The sequence below is a fragment of the Tetrao urogallus genome (assembly GCF_951394365.1).
Source record: "Tetrao urogallus genome assembly, chromosome: 2".
NCBI lineage: Eukaryota > Metazoa > Chordata > Aves > Galliformes > Phasianidae > Tetrao > Tetrao urogallus.
Window position 1 is genome coordinate 44,766,515 of NC_136814.1, and position 22,041 is coordinate 44,788,555.

Sequence of the window (22,041 nt, forward strand, 5' to 3'; positions counted from 1 at the left end):
GGAAGAGCTGGAAGTAAACCTAGGCACCATTCTTTATGAACAGGGAAGTAAGCACAAGAATAAAGCGCTATTAAAAACATCAAGTAACCCAATTATTTTTTTTTGTCTGGCCATACACTTCTTGCTTTTCTGTGGATTTTTCTCTTATCTTTTACTTCCAACAAACAGACTGCTCTGAGAGAACATCCCTCACCAACATCTCCAGGAGTTTTGCTAGGAGCAGACATTTCTTAAACGCTCTGATTTTTCTTGAGGCATGAGGAAGGTTCCTTCCATAAATAGCTAGTTCAGTTATTTATTAAAGCCTCAGAAGAACTTCACATCTCCCGCCTAGTCTGTAAGTGAATAAGCAGTTCTTGAAGGAAACCAGTTCACATTCTTCATCTTACCCTCCCGCACATTATGAGGAGAGCAGTTCTGGAAGACAGTATATGCAGGAATTTAATGTTTTGCAACTAACCTCTGATGTAGTCTTGTCACAATAGAATAATATGGCAGTTGATCGTTCATATATTTTATGACATTGTTCTCCACTGGTGTAATTAATCATTATTAAACCATTTTTGAAAGTCAGTTTCTCTGTAAGCAAGCCTAGAAGTAAGGAGTGGAGAGAAGAAAGTTAAACAGCTAATCCAGTAAACACAGAACTGCAATAGCACATCTGGCAACAGAGTTACACAGGCAGCAGATACACGTATAATAAAGCACAGACAGAAAGACCTAGATATTCCTCTAAAACAACCAAGTTATTTCTTATATCCCAGTATAAGAGGAATGAACTCAACCCTTTTTACATGGTAAGATAAGATTTCTCACTCTCTCTCTTTATACATAGATTTTACTCGCACATGAAGTAGAAGCGGTAGGGTATTTTACCTTACAAAACACACAGGATGAACCAGCATATAACTGAAGCCACTATGTGATAAATTAATAGCTCTTACTATTCTTTCACTCTTCAAGTTCCTTTCAATCAAGTGCCATACCTGCTACTTTTCTGAAGGCATTGTCCATCTTCTTTACTTGACATGACGACACAGAACGGGCCTCTGGTTTGCACTGTTTTGTTATTTCTCCACAAACTCTGAAGTAATAGTCATATTCATCTGTACTCACTTTTATGTCTTTATTAGAAAGTGGCTTGAGATTGTAAACATGACCATATCTTGGATCTTTCACCTGGCAATCCTCTCCTTTAAAGGAAAGTTAGAAATTTAAAATACAATATCTGTGAGCCATAATTACCACTAACACAAAATGTAAGTGCTACACTATATTTCAAAAACCATCTGAAGCTGTCCTTACATGCTCTTCCTTCACTATAGAAGGTTATGGGCAGAACCACACATACCAAGTCCTTGCTTAATTGTCTGGAAAGAACAGTAAGGTCAAGGCTGAAGCAAAAGTTGTCATAGATGTCAGTCTTGCATTTTCCTTGAAAGTTATGAGGTCTGCAGAGTTAGTAAATAATCAGTATAGGAATTGTTACAGCTTCAGGAAATATTAAGGTCTATGAAGATAAGAGGTTTGAGGAAGTTCCAGCTTCATGGGTGTAACCAGTGGACAGAAAATTCATAGTATTATTGCTGATTGAATTCTAGCGGTCACTAGTGTCATATGATTACTGTTTTTTCATTAATCCCCTAACAAGTTGGTACAGAGACATGACGACACAAGTTTCTCTCCCTTCAAAGTCATGACTCTTGTCAACTGTATCCTGCACAGTAATTGCATATGACAGAGCAGCATCTTAGCAAGCATTCCGCTTGCACCACATGTAGGTAACTGACAGTGTCAATTGCGTCTAGTACAGCTGCAAACAGGTACTTCACCAAAAGTCTGAATATTATACAAGGCATTATCTGCAAGTTATAAAACAAAGCCTGTAAAGACAGAAGATATCTGCATGTTCAGCTTTCTAAGAGCCAATTGACTACCAGAACTAAAACTCAATTCCTACTTGCGTGTCCTAAGTCAACTGTAAACTCATATTGTCCTCTCTGGTCTCTCCACCATCATCTACTAAGAGTCACTTTCACAACACTTTCCACTTTTCAGGGAGGATGCCTTGACAGACACAGGATCAATCACACTCATTAAATCTAGCACCAATATTTGCACGACACAAGCAAGTCTCACTGTGATTGAGATAGCACTATGATTTGGTCAGAGAACATTCTTGCATGTTTTTTTCCTCCAAATACAAGAGTCCATTTAATTATCACCCTAAATTGCACTTTAGGTATTTCTGGGCTGGACCTAGGCTCCAAAGGGACTTCAACACAAAAGTCAGCATCTATCACTGAAATATTTGCAGGTCAAAAAAAAACAAATATAGCTTCACTAGGTATTTGCTTCTTGTACAGATCTGTTCTATATTTTGAAGCTTAACTACAGTTACCTTCTGCTTTGTGAACAGGACAGGCTGCCAAGGTTCTCCAAACAAATACAAACTCACAGACATCTTCTTGCTCCAAAACTGGTGATCCCTACAGAAAAATAAGTTGTATGAAGGAGATGTATGAACAACTATATTGCAAGTCCCAAAACATACAAGAGATAACCCTTTATTGCAGTTGCATAGTCTAAAGACACTTCTATCAAACTTCAGTACCCTTTTTGCACAAAGCTGCTATTGGTGGCTCAGAAATTCAGAGACCATTGTTGTGCACAAAAACTCCAGGAAGTAGTTGAAAGGAGAAACAAGAGAAAAAGCCTCTATACAAGACACTGCCTTTTAGAACCAATCTCTCCATTACAAAAAAAATAGTAAAGTGTCTATGTTGAAAGTCCAAGCTCAAGTCTTTACTAGCAGCTATCAGCATAGCAAATTACCATTGTTTGATCGCACTGGAATATTATACGTGTAGAGTAGCGTTGCTTATCTTTACACATATCACCGTTCAAGTAAGTAATGCTAAGTGACCCATCAGTAGCAGCCTGTGGATTTATCTGAATGACTCCAAGGTTCTTGCTTTTATCAGCATATTTCACACAGGATCCTATGGCACCACCTACAGGAAAGCAAAAGAAAACTTCAGTTTAGTACAAAGCTCTGTCAGCTAGTTACCTTTATTGATCATAAGACAAAATAATGCAGTAGTTTGAAGAGAGCTTCAAGCACTCAGAATGGTTCAAATGCCCAAAGCATAACACAGCAGATGCATTTTTATGAATGCAAAGACATTGTTTGCCTAAAGGCTTTGAAATAGAAAGTAAGTCACAGTCCTGCATTCACTGGAATTTTTAAAACTGTACTGATCTGTTACTTAGATTAAAGAAACTTGCTAGAAATTCAGAATTCATTCAGATAAGAGGCATCAACTTTTAGCTTGCCTTTTTAAAAGAAAAGATACTTGTAAATACTGCTCTTAAAACATTTACCCCAAATGCCTCCCTACAAATCTCAGTGCAAGAGCCCTGTTTAGTATCAAGACTGCTCTCAGTCTGAGAGCTCTGTAGTACTTTTACAGCCTTGCACAGACTTAGGTGAGGTATGTCAAGTTCAGCAACTTAACAGGCAGGATTTAAGTAATCTTTTTTAAATAACTCTGCATAGAAGGTCTGGCATAAGAACTCAGAAAGTCAAGTAGTGTTGGCCACTTGGCTTACCAGGGCATCCAGGCACAAAAGGCAAAGGCTTGCAAACATTCAAGAAAAACGTTCGCTTCTTCGCATTCTTTGAAGTATCTATAGCAACCCATGGTTCATTCTCTTTGCTCAGATCACTTAAGTCATACTCATTACCAGCAGCATCTGGAAGATATGAGGCACATACAGTAAAAACTGGAAGACCTGCTAAGATAGGTGCAACAGCACTGAGTTTCAGACAATACATTTCATTGATAAATCCAGATAATTCAAAGGGTTGTTCAGAATCATACTGGATACCCACTGAGAAAGGGTACTCCTTGCATGAAGAAGCAACTATACTGAATGAAAAAAACAGAGTTCCCTTGATTATGAGCAGTTTAGTTACCACAAGTAGCTACTTTAATTCACAGCTTCATTTTCTCTGGAGACAATACAAAATTAACCCATTTTCTTCAGTTAGACTGAAGTGACACCTATTTTTCACATTAGCTTCCTTCCCCTTCAACCTGCTTCAAACAGATTAGTTCTCCCTCTCCACCTTTATGAAGATCTCAAGTACTGACTTACTCAGACCAGGCATCCTTAAATCTTTATCTAAATGGCCTCCTCCATAAAAGCCTGTGGTGATTAGTTAATCCTTCTAATAATTACTGCACAGAGCCAACCTGAATCTCAGGTACATACTTACCTGTAACCTGGCAGTCTACAGGAGCAGGAGCACAGGCCAGAGCTGTGTGAAACTCAAAGAAAGTATCATGAATGTTCAGCCTACTGTTGATCTCTTCACGCACAAACTTAAGCTCTCCAGGATACGAATCATTACAAATGAAAGTCACCGTGAACGTGTCTGATTTTCCTGTAAAACAAACACTTAGCTTCAACTTCAATTTAATATTCTCCAGTGAAGCAGCAGCAGGTAACACTTGACTTTAAGATTTTCTAACAGCTTCCTGTTAAACTGCTTCAAGGGCAACACTACCTTCTGTTTTTACATTTTCTGAATGACAAAAAAACCCCACCGTCTTTAGATAACTGTCCTAAAATTCATAGCAGTCACTGACAACATTGCAAAATAGAGAATAGAACACAGACGCATTCTAAAGAGCTTAATTACATTCACTGAACTGTACTTCCCACATCTTTGACAGATTTATGGAAACAGAAAGCCTATAAAACATCAAATCCATTGTACCAGTAACTCCTAGATTACATCACACAAGGAGCAGTTCTTTAAGTTGTGTAATAACTAGAGAACAAAGAACACTGATGCTTTATAAGCAACACATAATTATGGGCTTCTCCACAGCCCATAAGTATTAGTAGGGAGAATATTTGTCATTATTGTATCCTAAAGCAAACAAAATGGTAGAAGCTCTCACAGTGAAATAAATGGTAGCTCAATCACTTCCACGGCTGTGGAAAATAACATAACCATAGTAATTTGTACAGAGATCAACATTTTAGCAGCATCTTAACCCTAAATACTATCCTGAAAAAAAAACATTTAAGATGCTCTATACCTCCCTCAAGACTCAGTTTCAGTACAGTTGGAGAGCTTGTACTTAGCTTACGGGTTTTACCTCTTCTCATTAGTCTTACTTGAGAAACAAACTAAAATTCACGTGGCAGGTACACATGAGATACTAGAGCACTTATTCAAGGAACTCCTAAGAACAGTGTAAGATACTTGAAAGGTCATTTTTCATTAAAATACCTTAAGCCTTGGTTTTGTGAATAATCTCTAAAGCAATAATTTCACTTAAGATCAGAGCTCATTTTGCTTGCTTTCTCTATTTAACTACCTATTTCCCTTTCTAAGGGAAGGTATTTTTCATCCACTCAGTAAGGGGAAAAACATCTTGCACTGTAGTTTGTCCATTTTCAGTTTTGAAGTGCACATTTACTTTTGAAAACTGAACTATAATTATATAGCATGGTTTGATTTCTCACATGAGACGCTCATATGAGCTAAGCCACTTAAGTTCTAGCATTAAACCCAGCATTAGTGATTAGAATTAAACCCATTAAACTTACACAAAGTGTGAAATGAAGACAAAGTACAATATTAGTGACAAACTGCACTGCACATTTCCTGAACTCACCTGATTCAACAAGAAGACGACCTCTGTAGGTAAGAGTTAGAAACCCTTCACTAGACAGATAAAGAGTTTTATCCAATTCTACCATCCTCACTGATGTCAGATTGTCCGCTTCACATCCAGCAGCTGGTTTTCCATTGATTTTACCACATTCTGGCATAGGCCCACAAATGTTTAGCTAGAATTTTTAAAAACATACAGGTGTACATAATGTTAACTGGTTCAGGAAAGTTAGACTCAAAAGTAGTCTTTCTGCATCAGTGAAATTATCTTGTTAAAGCCTGATTTTTGAAGTTATATCATACTTCTTAAAATGCCCATCACTTCTGAACTGCAAGACAACTATGTACAGAGGAGCAACACCCTCAGGGTCTACAAATTCACCCCACTGGAAGAACAGGATGTGGATTTAGCTAGCCAAAAACCCTATGATACTATCTGTGGATAGCCTGAAACTAAAGAGACAAATAAAGCACATTAAGAAGACCGACATGGATAAACTGAATCACTCATAGGGTTACACTGCCCGTTTTTTGCATTAGTAAATAAACCAGTACTATACAACTGAGTATATAGCTAGCCATGCAAAGCATAGAGGTGCCTCTACAGCATGACTAGTTTTTAAGCTTTGCTATACAACAAAATATTATTTAAATACTATTTTGAATGATGAATCAATTTATCTTCTATTCTTCTCTTCAGTACAATGCTCTTCTGCCAACTTAAATCTCACAAGAGGGTAAAGTAAAAGTTGTAACTCACTAAGTATGACCTGAAGAAAAAAAAAAAAAAGCAACAGCAGAACCCATAAGCAACAGATTGTACAGTCAAAATCCTTACCAAGTAGGTCTTCCCAATGCCAGTGGTTGTATAGCCCTTCTCTGTAGCTAATGGCTGCAGATTGAACAAAAATCCACTGTCTGGATCTCGCACAGAGCAGGACTGTAAAAGAATTATAACAGTATTATTCTCTACCTCTGCATTTTTGTTTTTGTTTAACATTCTATTTCTACCTTGCTCAGAGAGCCAAAGAAATGATTCACACGTATATCTATCCTGTGAACCAAGCAGCAACTTAATTTGGACAATTAGATTACAGCTTTGGTAGTAGCAACTTTTTATTTAATTCTTTTGCACAGTTGTCTATTGACATTGGTCAAATGCCAGAAAGTGCAAATTAATCCATGTTATTTATCAGGTTAGCTAGAGCAAACGTTTTAATTGAAAGTAGTTGTACACTAACGTGATATTTTAAGACTTGTAAAACAGGAACTGTGTGGCTCATTGTACAAAGTGATCCTAATTTGATTAGCTATACACAAACAAGAATAAAAGGATAATACTTAAAAAAGCTCTCAACTTTACTAGCAGCCTATGTCCTCCAAGTTGCTCTTTAAGTGAGCTCTGGAACACTTTTATCCAAAGTTACATACTTTGTGCACGCTTCAAGAAAACAGTAAGATGGCACAAAGTTCCACCATGATGAACTTCTTATTTCACTGCAAGTTTTCTCCTAGAGTAATGAAAATGCAGCAAGTACTAGAAAAAAAAAAAATACTCTGCCCTGGTGAGGCTATATTTCGACCGTTGGGCTCAGTTATAGGCAGCCCTGTTAAAAAAAAAAAAAACTCCTAAAAGAAATCCAGTGGAGGACCACAAAGATAAGGGGCCTCAAACATTTCCCACATGAGGAAAGGCTGAGTAACCTGGGTCTGTTCAGCCTGGGGAAAAGAAGATTAGGAGGGGATCTGATAAACATTTATAAATATCTAAAGGAAGATGGGAGGCCAATGGATGAGGCCAGGTTCTTACCAGTGGTGTGTAGCACTAAAAGAAATGTAATGGCCTAGAACTTCTACATAGGAAGCTCCATACTAACATGCAGAAGAACTTCTTTACAATAAGGGTGTCAGAACACTGGAACAGGTTGCCCAGAGAGGTTGGGAAGTCTCCTTCTGTGGAGACATCCAGTCCCTATATGATCGCTTCCCACCTGTGTGACCAATTATAGGCAACCTGCTTTATCAGGAGGGTTGTACTTGATTTCTTGAGGTCCCTTCCAACTCCTGCAATTCTGTGAGACCATGAATTTTGCTTTTCTTACCTGAGAATCATCTTTTGTTTCCTTAACTGGACAAGCAGCTTCAGTTTCCCACAGGAATGTAACCACACATTCTTGAATAGATATAAACCGGGGGCTGCTATTCTGGAAATGAATTGCGGACAGAAGACCAGAATCAAGTAAAAAGTAACAGCCAAGACCTTCACACGTTTGTGAGATTCTGCTTTAAAAGTAGCCTACCAATGGCCCTCAGCCCTAGGGGGTTTGGGATATATGGTATAGTAGATTATAAACAAAAATCTAGCACTATAAAATACTGTTGGCTGACAAAACTGAAATAACTTTATTTCAGTGCTTTCATACAAAACTAAAGTAGCTCATAACTGCTCTAAGCCCAGGGTTTTCACCATCTCTCTTGGGAAGACCACTAAAGTAAAGAATCAAAACTTGCAGATTCACAAGCTAACAGGAAAAGTCTTAGGCAAACTTCACTAGTGTCCCCCGCTCACCAGTAGAGTCTGAACTTTAACATGTACACCTGTATCAGTAGAAGTTCTATAGAATTGAGCTCACGTAGAATCAAGCTGCAGAGATGCAGAAGCTCAGTCTAAAAATGCATTTTCAAGATTCTTCCTCTTAAGATGTTCTGCAATGTCTTTAACTATAAAAGGTACTTTTTCATGCTAATTACACTAGTCTGAAACATCAGTTCCCCACAAGGGTTATTAGCTTTTAACTAGTTCTTGTTTATGATAAAATACTCAGTTTCAGAATCCAGTAAAATACATACCCAATTTAAAGCAGAGATGCAAAAAAAATAAAGGTAAGCCCTCAAGTTGCCTCCCTTAGTCACAAATCTTACATGCTATAAATTTTCAGGTAGCTTCTTGTTATGTGGTGTTATGTGACAGAAAATCTACTATGATAAAACAACTGAATGATGATTTGTCCTTACAAGAGTGCCCCTGGAACACACAAAGTGAATGGTGGTGTTATAAGAAGTTCTCTCTCCGTCAGCATTGATGCATACAGAGCCATTTGCATACGTTAGAAGAATGTGACCAAGTCTTTCAACTACCAGTTCTTTGCTGGCAACACCAAGATTGCTGATAGATGTAACTTCGTAGTAAGAACCCTAGAAATAAAGAAAACTGTCAGCAATTTTGTATTCAAAAGGATATTTCTTAAAATATCTAATGAAAAAAAAAAATCAATAATCTTGCATACAGAAGGTACTCTCCATTGCATTCACAACTCAAACCTAGAAATCTCTCAAATATGAAGCAGTAGAAAAAATATATAGGTCCACATCTTTAAAACATAAGTGCTACAAACCAGTTATTTTATGATAAGGTGCCTATTTTGCCTCAAAACAACTGCCCCATCACATCAGCTACACAGCTTAGAAGTTCAGGAAGCCCGATAATCTCATGTGGCAATAAATACAGCGTAATCTGTACAGTTGTTTAAAACTATGCTGAAGCCATTCTTAGAGTTGACCTTGCATGTGTGCATGATCAGCAAAGCTTAAAAGTCGCTTCGTAAGTAGAACACTACCAGCATCCTTTTTGTCTTGGCAACTTCTGACTAACCTATTCAAAAGCCTAAACATTAAGAGCAGAGTGGCAAATACTCCAATGCAAGCCTTATGCAAGACAATATCCAGAATAGAATGTTCCTAAAATAATGCTACTAGTCTTTGAGCCTGCAGCAGCATACATGACAAAGAACAGCCTGTCTGCTTTTAAAATAGAACAAAGGAAGAATCATATATACCCCAGATACCACTGTATGTTGTAGCAAGGAGTAAAAATTCATGCGTTCATCTTGTAGACCCCTTTATTTTAATCACCTGGCAAATCACCTCTGAGCTGGGATGGATGGAAGGGCTACTCACATGATCGTGCCGATATGCCATCTGACACACAGATGCTCGTCGGTCACATCCTGGAACAGCAAGTAGAGGTCGGCAGACATTTATGTAGTACTTTTTGCGCTCATTTGGTCCTGAATTATCCATGGCATACCAATTTTCACCTCTCTTCTCTGATCTTACTAAGCTGGGTAGAAAGAGAAAGTTTTATGTTAAGAATACATGTTATTGATTTTGCTTTATCGGTCTCAATAGAGACTGACAGTAAAAATCAAAGAGTCAGCTTGTATCTTGGGAAATAAGTCAATACACTAGATGAAATACCTACATTTCAGGATACTTACAGTTCACATTGTTACAACAGATGACTTTTCTAATGCCACCTATATACAAAGCCAACATCATGCAGTGCCAAGGTATAAGCCAGAACACAAACCTAGAACAGCTAAGCTTACACAGAGGCTCTTTCTTTTACCTTGACAAGTCATACTGGTCCATAGTGTTGGGATCTGTCACGATGCACTCCAGTGGCATTTCAGGACAGGCATATTCAGTGTACCATCTGAAGTTGTAGGTATAGTTGTCTTCTACCTACAAAAAAAAAAAAAAAAGTCAATTGATGCTTTCATACAGACTACTACTTGAATCAAGGATACTCCTTTTTATGTTAAGCTTATTTCCCTTTAGTTTGGATGATATATTTTCTCAGATTGATTTGTGTTCTGTTTGTCTCCATGTTGATCCTGTCATTATTTCCCTGCTGTAACACCAGAAATACTTCAAAAAAAATCCCACACCAGAAAAAACAGAACCAGAACAATATAACTGCTATGTTACAGGACAGTCCCAGTACTTGTTACTTCTTCAGCTGAAAATATTTACATTTGTTCTTTTGACTAGAAACATAAGAGGATGGAAAGCACTTCTAACTACTAGAAACTAGAGAATAGCAAGGCAAGAGTACCCTGACAAAGGTCAACAGCTTACTGTTCACTAGGCAAAACAGGTTTTACAGACACTGACAGATACACCAAGAGAACTAACTGCCTCCTTTATCAGCTTGCTTTATAGATGTGGGTATTTGCATCCATCAATCTCCATCCACAAATCTCTTCTGCAATAGCCTAACAGTGGTTATTACCAAGATCTACGGACAGAGAAACTTCCTTTTTTCATACGTAACTTCTTACCTGATATTCAGGCTGACCTATTCCAGCCTGACGATCACACAGGAAAGTTATAAGGGTAGATCGCTGTGTTTTCTTCTCGTTGTTATAAGCAGTACCATTTTTGTAGGTCAACTGAATCAGACCATCATAATACGAAAGTCTGGAATTAGGTAGTCCAAGACTCCAATACTGATCCTTTCTAAAAAAAAAAAAAAGAAAAAGCACAGGCTTTGGGACTGAACCAAATTAAAATTTAATTATTTTAAAGAGAAGTATTCCAAACAATAGGCACATAGGTATGTTCATAGAAAATTCCATAATAAGATAAAAAGGATTAAGTTATACTGATTAGACAAAGTGCGCTAGGATAACTAGGATAAAGAGTGCCACCAAGAGGAAACTTAAAACATGAATAGGTGACCTTTGGAAAGGAAACCATACCTTAATTAAGATATCTAACACACTAATCCTGCATTCTCTAAAGCAGTGACAGGAAATTCGTATGTTCAAACTACGTATTTTAAATATTAAGCTCAGTTTAGTTCCATGCAATTACCCAAGGACAGAAGATTTAGGACTGCACAACAGCAAGTCTTCCCACTTGTTGACAGCAATTACATTCACACGCTCTTAGCTCAAAGTCCAAGTTTGGTCTAGGAGGCTTTCTTTACTCTAACTTAATGCTAGCCCTGTCAGATTTAGCTCATCTTCCCATGAAGTGTAGTTTTAGTGCCTGCAGTGAATTCTGCATAGCCTGAGTTGGAAGGATCCCACAAGGATCATTGAGTCTAACAACCAGCTTCCCATAAGACCACCCAAAAAAAACTCATATCTGAAGGAGTAATGAACACTCTCAGTTTCAAAAGCTAAATGCAAGCAAGATCACATGTGCACTTTGCTTGAAATAGCTGGAAGCCTAACTACTGCACTACCACATGCTATTTTACATGTTTTATATGCAAACTCCCTGAGTTCTAGTAGAGCAATAATAATTTTAAATGCAAATTGTTACCCAGACCACACATCACACAACAGGAAATCTATTACAGGCTAGAAAATTAGTTACTCACCCTTGTGTTACCTGGCATGCTGCTGATTGTGTGCGACACAAATCATCAGGCAAACTGCCACAGATGTTTAGGTAGAACAAATATTCTGCAGTGTTAACTGTGTAGTGCCCATTTTTCTTGGTCAGGGGTGATAAATCAAAAGAGAAGCCTAACATGGAAGAAAAAGCAATGAGTTCAATTTTTTCCTGCCATCTGTCAGATCTCAGTTCTACTGGTTACACAGCCAGTTGTTACATACAGACATGATCACCATGAACATGTCTCCATTCATGTAATTGTTCCAGAAAGGCACAAGTTCAAATACAAAACATGTTTCCTACACAAAAAATTACTACAGTCAAATAACACCCACTCTCCCACATACACTAGCAGAGTATCAAAGCTCATGCTGTTTTCCATACATATGCAGTTAAAACGGCTGTGCTAAAGTGTTAAAGGTACTTAGACTTGCACTGAACTCACTCCAGTTTTGCACAGCAGGAAGACTAAGTGTGATGACAATTTCTTTCCTCAAGACCTTTAAATGTAGCCAACACATAGATAATTAACCTACCTGCCTGAGGATCAGAGACTTGACAGTTATCTCCTTCCGTTTTAGACAGGACACACGCAGCAGCAGTATACCAGTCAAAAGAAAATGAACATTCACCCTCAGAAATCAGGATCGGAGCACTTTCTAGATCACCTGGTATCATAAGAGCAATGTGTTAAACTGCACACAGTACAGTCAGAATAACTGAGTTTAAGGCTAGCAATAGACTCCTTCCCAACATCAGACTAGAGTTAATAGCTTAAGTGCCTCTCCTCTAAAAACGAGAACCACACAGAATCAGAAATGCTTTACACAAGTTCCTTGCACCCTGTTCCTCCTCGAGCTTAGCCAAGAAGAGGAAGATGGTACTCAGGAACAGACTGAACAGTATATCTCACACTTCCAGAGGAAGTTTCCTTTTATTTGCAAAGCTGGAGCTTTGCTACAGAAGCAATAGCTTTATCAGGAACTAGGGCATGACCAGATGACCAGCATACTTGGAAAAGTTATCTTCCTCACGCTGAGGTACAAAAATCCAAGATTCCTATTTCCCTCCCGGGCTATTACATGGAGATGAGCAATATTAAAAAGTCATGCAAATGCTTCAGTTTTCTATACACTACAAGCATTTTAGAGACAAAATATATTTACTAGAAAAGACTGTTAAAGTATACAACTGCATTTCAAAAATCAAGTCTTTTCCACCAATACAATCTGGAAATAGAAGGTGCCTTTTTCTATGGTTTCCAGGTGTTTCCTTTAATCACTTACACTTGCATTTTGTTTGATAGAATCTCAGCTTAAGAGATTGCTCAAGAGTCTTTAAAGAGTACTTATATAAAACATAAAAGCATTTGTTACTATTATCCTGGCAAACAAGCCACATTTCTTCTCCTTTTGTATACAAGAAAATTAGAAACATACACTTTATTTAGTACTCATGCCTAGGAATACAAGATGACCTCCAGTTTAAGTGGATCAAAGAACAGGGCCTTACCTGGTCTGCATATAAGAGTGATGACAGTTTTGATTTTTTTGTTAACACCACAGCTATCTCCATTCGAATAGGTAAGTTCAATATTTTCTCCAACTTTCTTAGGTGGAGAAACGAATGTTCCAAGATTCTTGCTGTTTTTTTCCTGATCTACAGAGACAAGAAAGTCACTTTTCCCCCCCCAGAAAGCATTTTACACTAAGAAAGTATTAGCCAGACAAATGGAAAGACTAAGTATAAAACTGCAGGGTTTTTGTTGTTTGGTGGTTTGTTTGTTTGTTTTTTTAAACCTTCCCAAAACTATACTACAAATCATGGAAGAGAGCACAATATTCTTTAGTTACAGAAAAGTCTACTAATATCATGTCTTCTACAGTCTTTAGAAGAACAATGAAAATACGCTCCCAACTTTTTTCCTCAAGCAACTGGAAACACTCAGAGCAGCTGCTTTACAGAGAATATGCAAAACCTTCAGTATCTTAAAGAAAAGCAAAAAAGGACTCACCTACAGAACAAATAGCAGCATCATCTGGGCAGCTGGAAGCTCCTCCTCTCTTCAGCACTTTATGGCAGACATTGATATAATAACGCTTCCGCCCTTCCTCTGAAAGATTACTGTCCACAGCTTCCCAGTTCTGGGCCGATTCTAAAATACAGTCATTATGAACATGTCATCTAGTTTAATCTTTCCATCCTCTGCACCCTAGAAAGCCTTTTATCATATAGAAAAAAAAAAAAAATCAACCATCCCAATTGTCTTTAAATATACGTTTACTTTCCTAAGGTGCTTACTTAGTTTGAGAAGAAGGGATTGATGTGTCCCAGAAAAACACTAAGAAGAGTGAAATTTGATTACTGTTCAACTAAGGAATTACTATGACACATGGCATATAAATCCAGAACATAAGTAACTGAAAGCTAGTTTTCACTGCCATACCTGAACTGCGGACCAGAGGTGACAAATCGTAGTGCTTTTTCTTATCAGCAACTCTGCAAAGAAGATCTTCTCTTTCTTTAACACACGCATATTTTGTATGCCAAGTAAAGAAATAGGTGCAGTCCACTTCACCAGTAAACACAGGATTTCCTCTACCCTCATTACCTTAATATTGATAACAGATAAACAGAAGTAAGCTTTCCAGTGGGGGAAAGAGGAGAAAAGCAAGAACACTAGAAAATTAGCAAGGATAGAAAAATCACAGTTCCTGTGCAACAAGCTTTCTTAGCTAAGAGTTTATAGACAAAAAAAAACCAAAATAGAAACAAGGTCCTTTCATGACTTAACATTCTTGACAACTGAATGCAAATTAAAAATCAGTGCTACTGCACAGCACAAAACAATCCTGCCACACAGAATTAAGTGCTTACTCTAACAGTATTTTTTTGCATTAACTGTAGCTCAAAGCATGCATTCCTTTTAACACAAGGTCTACTAGCAAGCTCAAACTCAGAGCAGAGTGATCACAGCTCATCACACTCACCTGCTGTTTCATTGCACTCAAAGTTTATGACAGTCATTCTCTGAAAGCCGGAGCTACACGCATCCCCATTTGGATAAATTAAAGTGAGATCCCCATCAGAATATCTGAGTGAAAAGTCAGTTTTAGATGGAGACATAGGATCAAACACAGTCACACTGCTCTCCATGCAACAGAAACCATTTAAAAAAAAAAAAAAACAAAAAAAAAACACCACAACATTTCACTCTAGGAGGAATACAGTTGGTTGTTCAACGCTAATATTGGCATTCCTACTGCAATACAGGCTTCAAGTCATAGACTTTTATCTACTTTTCATGAGATTTGCACACAGGTTCAAAAATACTCTAAAGCTACCCCAGCTTTAGTGGAATGTTTCTTCATATTAGTTTATTTCATGGCTATTTTTGCAGGTGGAAGAAGTCATACTCTCTAGAGAATAGCTCCCACAGGTCAGCCACATGCATACAGACAGAATAGAAAATTACACCTACAAGAATTACTTCTGGTTTGCTATTATTCCAGTATGCCACTCGGGAATCCTGAAGTTCTTAAAAAAGAAAAACATGCTAAATTGCAGATTCCAGTAGTCTTGAGTACAATTAACTCATGCTCCTGCAAATGAGCTAGAGATGCTCTTTTGTTGACGACAACTTCTAAATATCAAACCCTAATGTCACACTGCACGCAAAACTTGAGAAGGGCAAAAAGAAGCACAGTTTGCAGCTCTGATAAAGTCAGTGAAGTTTCTTCCCCACCTTGGCAATACACCATTAATGTTTTTATATACAACAGTGAGCAAAAATACTTGCATTCCATATCCAATGTTTCTTACATGACAAACAAGGGCACCAAAGTAGGAAACAAAGATCAGTCATTCAGACAACTCAGCAGAGCTGAAGAGCCCGGCAAGCATTTTACACACCTTAGAGTCTGGTTCTCAAATCTTCCTGTCACCTTATTCTGGTTAGTCGAAGATTTTACTTGGCAAGCTGAAGCATATCTTGTGCTGTCCTTGCAGTTACCTGCACCAGTTCTCCCACATACATTCAAGTAATAATAATACTCCTCTTTATCATCTTTGGCTACATATGGTGTAACATAATCTAAATAATTAAGAAAGAAAAAAAGGAAAAATGTTCCAGACATTAAAAAAAAATTTACTGGTCAGATATGACTGAAGTATCTAGAGAGGATATTTTTCCTTAACTCTACACATCAAACCAGAAAACCAATTAGTAGTAGCACACACTGAAAATAAGAATAGTGAGTTTACCTGGAGATAGAGTAAGTGGTTTCAAGTCAATGGAGACATCATGTTGCTCATTAGTCAGAAGACAGTTCTTACTTTCCAGGTAATCCCTGTGACAGGCATACTCAGTAACCCATTCAACTTCATACCGGCAATTTGTTTTTGCTGTGAGTTTGGGACCTGCACTCTGACACAAAAAGGATCAAAACTGCAATTATAAATCTAGAGATATATTGACAGCATTATAGTCATTTAAGACTTGTAATGACTAGTTTCATCTACAAACTGCCTAAGATCTGCAAATGCTGTCTCTGGCCTCTCATTAATTATGTGACAAACTACTGAAAGCCTAAACAGAAGCAAAGCATCAGACATTAGCAGATGCCTGAACACGTTGGCAAAAGCAGAGAATACAGAGCTACAACTGCTGACAACAGCTTGGACTGTATTTGTCTAAGGGGATTCCGTGAAGACAAGAACAGAGATCAAGCAATCCTTCAAAGGCAAAGCAGCCTTAAATAGTGGACTGTTATAGCAACTTTCATCCTGATTAAAGGAACAGAATTCTTTAGCCAACACTTAACAGATGTCAGGTAGTGAAATATTTTTGTACTACTTCCTGCAGAAGTGAAATATTTAAAAACTCTCCAATTCATAAAACTAGAACAGGCAAATACACAGGTAAGCATGAGAAAAGTTACAACACAGTTATAAGGTCAGTAATACCACTCATACTGCATGCTCATAGCTATGCTGAGGTATTACAAAGTGTCAGTAGAGAAATCTCTATGGTCTGCTTCTTCAGTCACGAGTAAGATACATGGTACCTATCTAGGTTGTACGGTATGAAAACATGAAATTCAAAGTTAGCAGGGTAAGAGTTTCTCCTTCATAACCCTACAACCAAAAGCATCACAGCATCAAGCAGCAGAGCACTAACAATATATCCACTCTGGTCCAGCTAGAGGGGTGCAGGTTGCTGAAGTTACCTGGCATCACCTCTAACAATGTAATGATACAGTACTGCCAAAACATTGCTTAACACTATAGACTAAAGTAAAAGGAGTTCATTAGCCCGCTTAGCAAGTGATAAACTTCCACTAAATACAGTTGCTAGTTTTTTTCCCTGAGGAAGGTCAGGCTAATAGTTGTTCGTATGTAACTTGTTTCTTTATAAGCATGTCCAGCCTCACTGAGGATGAAAACACCCTCAGCCAATAAGACTTCTGTGCCTAGGATTAACACTGTAACAATTCCATCCCCTTCTTAGAGAAAAAAAATTAACCCAGAATAGGACAACTAAATACATCAAAACACGAGTTCTTGTTTCAAGTTTCAGAAGACAGTTTTTCTGCAGAGTATTTTATTTTGAGCATCCTACACTCTCCACAAGCTGCAAAACTGAAGAATTTTCTGTTCCCTTTAGCTCTCAATAAAAGATAATGAACAACAGGAGTTAGAGAACAACCATTTAACACAAACTAAAACAGCAAAATTACCTCTTCTCCTCTCTTAGATGGGCAAACAAAAGTGATTGTTACTGCTGGGTTATGGCCTAAGCAGAAATTCAGTTTTTCATCATTGTACGTTCTCTCATAACTCAGAATCAGCCTAGAAAAAGAGAAAGGCAAATCAAAAAAACCAAAACAATACATAAAAGAATACTCCAGGAGTAACATTTATCCTCTGCAGAATACATCAAAACAGTCCCACTTCTGAAAGTTAATTTTACAGGTGTCCTTACTTCATCTTAAGAGTTCAGCAAGTAACTACTAAGAGAGTCCCAGAATTATTTAACATAGCATCCTTCCACACAGCAGTTAAGATGACAAGTTACAAGACAGGGAGCATACAGGAGTAGGAGCGTGACTGATAGTTATAAAAATAGCTTTCTTCTCAGACTGCTGAAGAGCAGGTGCAATAAACAGCTCTGCCACTTTGGAAGTAAAATACAGTAATCTTTTGCCACATTGCTAACTCCATATTTAAAATTTCTTTCCATCCAGCTCCCAGAATTGAGAGTGTGGCAAACTCCTTAGCTTGTTGACAGTAGCAAGACAACTGGGATGGATCAGACAAGGTGGGAATAGGACAAGGAAGCACAGCAACTGACGAAAAGACAAATGAAAAGTTGACTTGACCAAGAAGGCAAGGAAACCCATACAACCTCCCAAGCAAGCGCACCTGATCTGTGCAACCTAACAGGCAGAAAACAGCTTCAGGAGGAGCAACTATCTGGCTCCAGCTTAGCTGCACCTCCAACTGGCCTCTCTATATCATAGGATTCAGATATACCCAATCACGTTACTCCTTTTCCAGGCGACCCTAGTTTGATTCAGGGCACACAATGACTTCTCCCTCAAAAAATGAAGAGCCACATCACTGAAAGACTAGAGACTTTGGTCTCTTTGTTATAAACTCTGGTTTGTTTTGGTTAGGCTCAGATATGACCATGTTAGATCTCACAAATAACATGAGATTTTTTTCATTTTATTTTATTTTTAGCTACACTTACAACATAAAAATGCAGCAACAAGAACAGAGTCAGCATCAATATAAGTTTCTACTATTCACAAGTACAGTTACCCTTCAGCCTCATACATTAGGCAGACAGAGTTAAAATTCATTCCTCTGCTTGGAGAGGTAGAACACTACTTTCGCTTGGCTTCTCTGAACTATGCAATTTTGTAAGGAGGAGTCTGAGAAGGCAGAAATCTGTTCCATTATGACAGTAAAATGGAACATCTACAAAAAGACTGTTCTCCCAGTATTTGAAGTAATAGCCTCTGCCAATGCCTCAACACTGAACTTGCATCAATGGCAACGTGACTCTTCTGGAAGTGAATGTTTTATTCCATCCAGATGACTAACTGGTTCACAGAAGTACCATTAGATAAATCAATCACCTGTCTTTGTCATGACGTTTCAGCTGAGCCTGTGGACGACCAACATCATATGCACGACCTTCATGTATCAAGCACGCTGCGCTGCCAGCAGGGCAGTTTATGGTTTCTCCACTTGACCTTCCTGTTACAGAACACAGAAAATGAGATTCAGCATCTAGGCTCAGCTCTACAGAGTACTTTGCCATTCTATTTGCAGGCTCACCGTTTTACCTCTTTCTGAAGATGCTTTTAAAATAGATTACATCAAGAACATGAAACTGGCAAACAAAATCTGAAATGCTTGTGATATTCAATGGGGGGAAGCTCATGCTTTCTTGTTTAGGACAGCAAGTACAACTTCCTTGCTGCAGTTAGTTTCCAGTTGCTCATACAGCAGTTGGATTAACTTTCTTTACACTTTCTAAAGTGTTTTAACTACTTACTCCCCCCACACACCCTCCACAACAATGAAATAATTCCAAGGAATCAGTAACCCCTTCTACCTAGAAAGGATTTTTTCTCCTCCTTTGTTTCTTACTAATTACCTTATTCAAAGCTGTGAGCAAAGTTGCAGACATTTTTTTGGTGTTGTGTTTGTTGGGTTTTTTTTGTTGTGTTGGTTTTATTTTGAATAAAACAGACCTGCTACTAAAACTGGAAGTATTATATAAAACTTCTTGATATGGGCACAAAATATAAATTTAATTGTGCAGATTAAGAAAAAAATCAGTGCAAATATACAACTAAACTAGCATTTTCAGCAAGATTCAAAGGAACGCTTTTGCTATTTTAATTTCTTACACATGTAACTCCCAACTGACATGAAAGTGCTAGCTAGTTGCTACTACTTACCAAAGCACCTCAATGCCATTTTAGCTGCACCACAGGATATTCAACTGAAACAAAGCAGCAGCTTGAATGGGAACCCAAAGCAAGTAATAAATTCAGAGCACAAGAAGTACTGTAAACTATTTGGGTCTTATCTGGCAGCAAACAGAAGCAGCTGCAAGACCAGCTCCAGTGGAAGAGCTTAAGTAAACGTCTCTAACAGTCCCCACCCTTTCAGAAGAGGAGTATCTCTAAACAGCTCAATAGTTAAAGAATGCAAGATGCAACTTCACACAAAGCAGCCTTCAAATCATCAGAAATAGTTCTGAAACAGAAGCACAGCTTCTAAAACACTAGTATTTGGTCACTTGACAGCCTCAACTGGAAAGCTACCATACTGGTAGAAATGTACATACTGACAGGTAAAACAAGCAGGTGTTCACACCTATGTCTCTGCAGATGTTTATAAACAAGGAATCATCATCAGAATCATCCACCAAGTAGTATCCTGGAACTTTGATGAGAGGACTCAAGTCATGTTTCTTCAAATCTTCATCAAATACATAACAAGGCACCTAAAAGGAAAAAGTTACATATAACTCATGTTAATGAGGTAGAGAAGTTATGAGCAGGCATTTATAGAACTACTTCAATAAATGGAAAAGGCTTTTACTTCTTGAAGTACTTTCAGACAGATGTAAAGCTAGATATGCTAAACAAAGCACCCAAAGTTAATCTGTTCTGCTCCAGCTTTCACAGGAGTTTTACTATAAGCCACAGAGATAACAAAAAAGGGCAAAGAGCTGCTTAAAATCCTCAGCTCCACCAACCTCCAACAGCTGTTTTATATGCCTATGAAGAAGTTTGTTGAGGTTGTTGGGATTTGTCTGAGTAGGAGGGTTGGTAAAGTAAAATTACTAGAAGTGTGACAAGTAACTTCCGTATGGACAGTACATAGATTACCTCTTTCACAGGTTTAAACAAGTTTTTCTTGCAAGCAACAAAGGTCCTCCACTCAAAATAGTGCACACACTCTGTTGCTGTTACAAATTCAGGGGTACCCTATTTAAAGGAGAAAAAAGTTAATTACTTGAAAAACAGACTTCCATTTTATATGTATACACACACTCACACACATACATGTATACACACAGTCACCATTAAAAACTACAAATATATGCCACAAATCAAAAACATGCATTCTTGTTAATAGCAAGACCATTGGGTTGTATGTTTTCAGCAGTTTTGTTGGTAAAAGCAGCAAAATGCAGACTGCCAAAATCCTTCTCACTCTGCGTATGTAAGCTCTCAATTAACATGTGCCAATCCTAACATGCAGTAATTGTACTGTATCTTTCAGAAGCGCTCACAATGCCAACTGCTATTGGCAGGAGCACCAGCATCAACTACTAAAAACGAAAACACTAAAATAAGAGTCTATAAAGAAATGAACAGCAAGGCAATGTGCAGTTTACCATTTCTTTATCTTTCATCCCACAAAGAAGGCCAATTAGCAAATTCTTCAGCTACACAGAAAGGATACCACTGATGTCCACTAGTTATAGGCTCACATTGAACATGTATGCATCTATTTTGAGACAAGAATTCTACCACAGTTCATGGCTGGAGGCTCAACTGAATGACTGCTTACAAAAAGACAATCACATTTTTCCCATTGTTCTTTCATCACTCCAGCTAGAAACACTATTTATTCCCCCCTCCATTTAATCTTGGAAACAAGTTGTTCCAGACCCTATGACTATGTCATATGGAGAGTGTCAAAACTATGCTAATTAGAAGTTTGCAGGCAGTTATGATGTGGTGTTACAGCTCAAGTTGAGCAAGAATTTTTTTTAAGAATCATCTACTAAAACAGCACAAGAAGCATTTAAACATCTCTGGTGCACAGCAAATTGCTTCAACTGGCTATGTTTCCAAGAGAGGGGAGTGCAGTAGTGTTCAGCATGCCCTACAAGAGCAGCCTTAATAAGCATTAATCAGATACACAAATACACACACTGATCTGTATAGAATATCAAGCTGTGGTATCAGTTAAATGTTTGTTAGCTGCAACTCCAACAGCACAAAATCAACTGTATACAAACACTTTCTAAGTATTGGCACTTGCAGTGGATACCCATTAACAATTGTGCCTCCAGAAGCCCAGCTGATGTACAGGCACTGAGTTCAGCTATACGCAGACAA

General features: G+C 38.0%; 1 protein-coding gene across 1 annotated transcript in view; it reads right to left on the reverse strand.

Moving 5' to 3' along the window:
• Positions 1-22,041, reverse strand: part of IGF2R (insulin like growth factor 2 receptor) — a gene marked incomplete at both ends in the record, with an annotated part of 52,529 nt that overhangs the window by 17,720 nt on the left and 12,768 nt on the right. Inside the window, 25 exons of the mRNA XM_079550682.1 lie at positions 461-591; positions 987-1,193; positions 2,402-2,489; positions 2,836-3,014; positions 3,613-3,756; positions 4,283-4,450; positions 5,697-5,871; positions 6,534-6,635; positions 7,798-7,899; positions 8,711-8,890; positions 9,653-9,815; positions 10,104-10,219; positions 10,819-10,996; positions 11,868-12,015; positions 12,421-12,552; positions 13,397-13,543; positions 13,899-14,039; positions 14,331-14,495; positions 14,875-14,978; positions 15,797-15,977; positions 16,148-16,310; positions 17,623-17,734; positions 19,030-19,150; positions 20,282-20,411; positions 20,800-20,898. Of these exons, the coding sequence (XP_079406808.1) occupies positions 461-591; positions 987-1,193; positions 2,402-2,489; positions 2,836-3,014; positions 3,613-3,756; positions 4,283-4,450; positions 5,697-5,871; positions 6,534-6,635; positions 7,798-7,899; positions 8,711-8,890; positions 9,653-9,815; positions 10,104-10,219; positions 10,819-10,996; positions 11,868-12,015; positions 12,421-12,552; positions 13,397-13,543; positions 13,899-14,039; positions 14,331-14,495; positions 14,875-14,978; positions 15,797-15,977; positions 16,148-16,310; positions 17,623-17,734; positions 19,030-19,150; positions 20,282-20,411; positions 20,800-20,898 (3,576 nt within the window). The remainder of the gene's footprint in view (positions 1-460; positions 592-986; positions 1,194-2,401; positions 2,490-2,835; positions 3,015-3,612; positions 3,757-4,282; positions 4,451-5,696; positions 5,872-6,533; positions 6,636-7,797; positions 7,900-8,710; positions 8,891-9,652; positions 9,816-10,103; positions 10,220-10,818; positions 10,997-11,867; positions 12,016-12,420; positions 12,553-13,396; positions 13,544-13,898; positions 14,040-14,330; positions 14,496-14,874; positions 14,979-15,796; positions 15,978-16,147; positions 16,311-17,622; positions 17,735-19,029; positions 19,151-20,281; positions 20,412-20,799; positions 20,899-22,041) is intronic.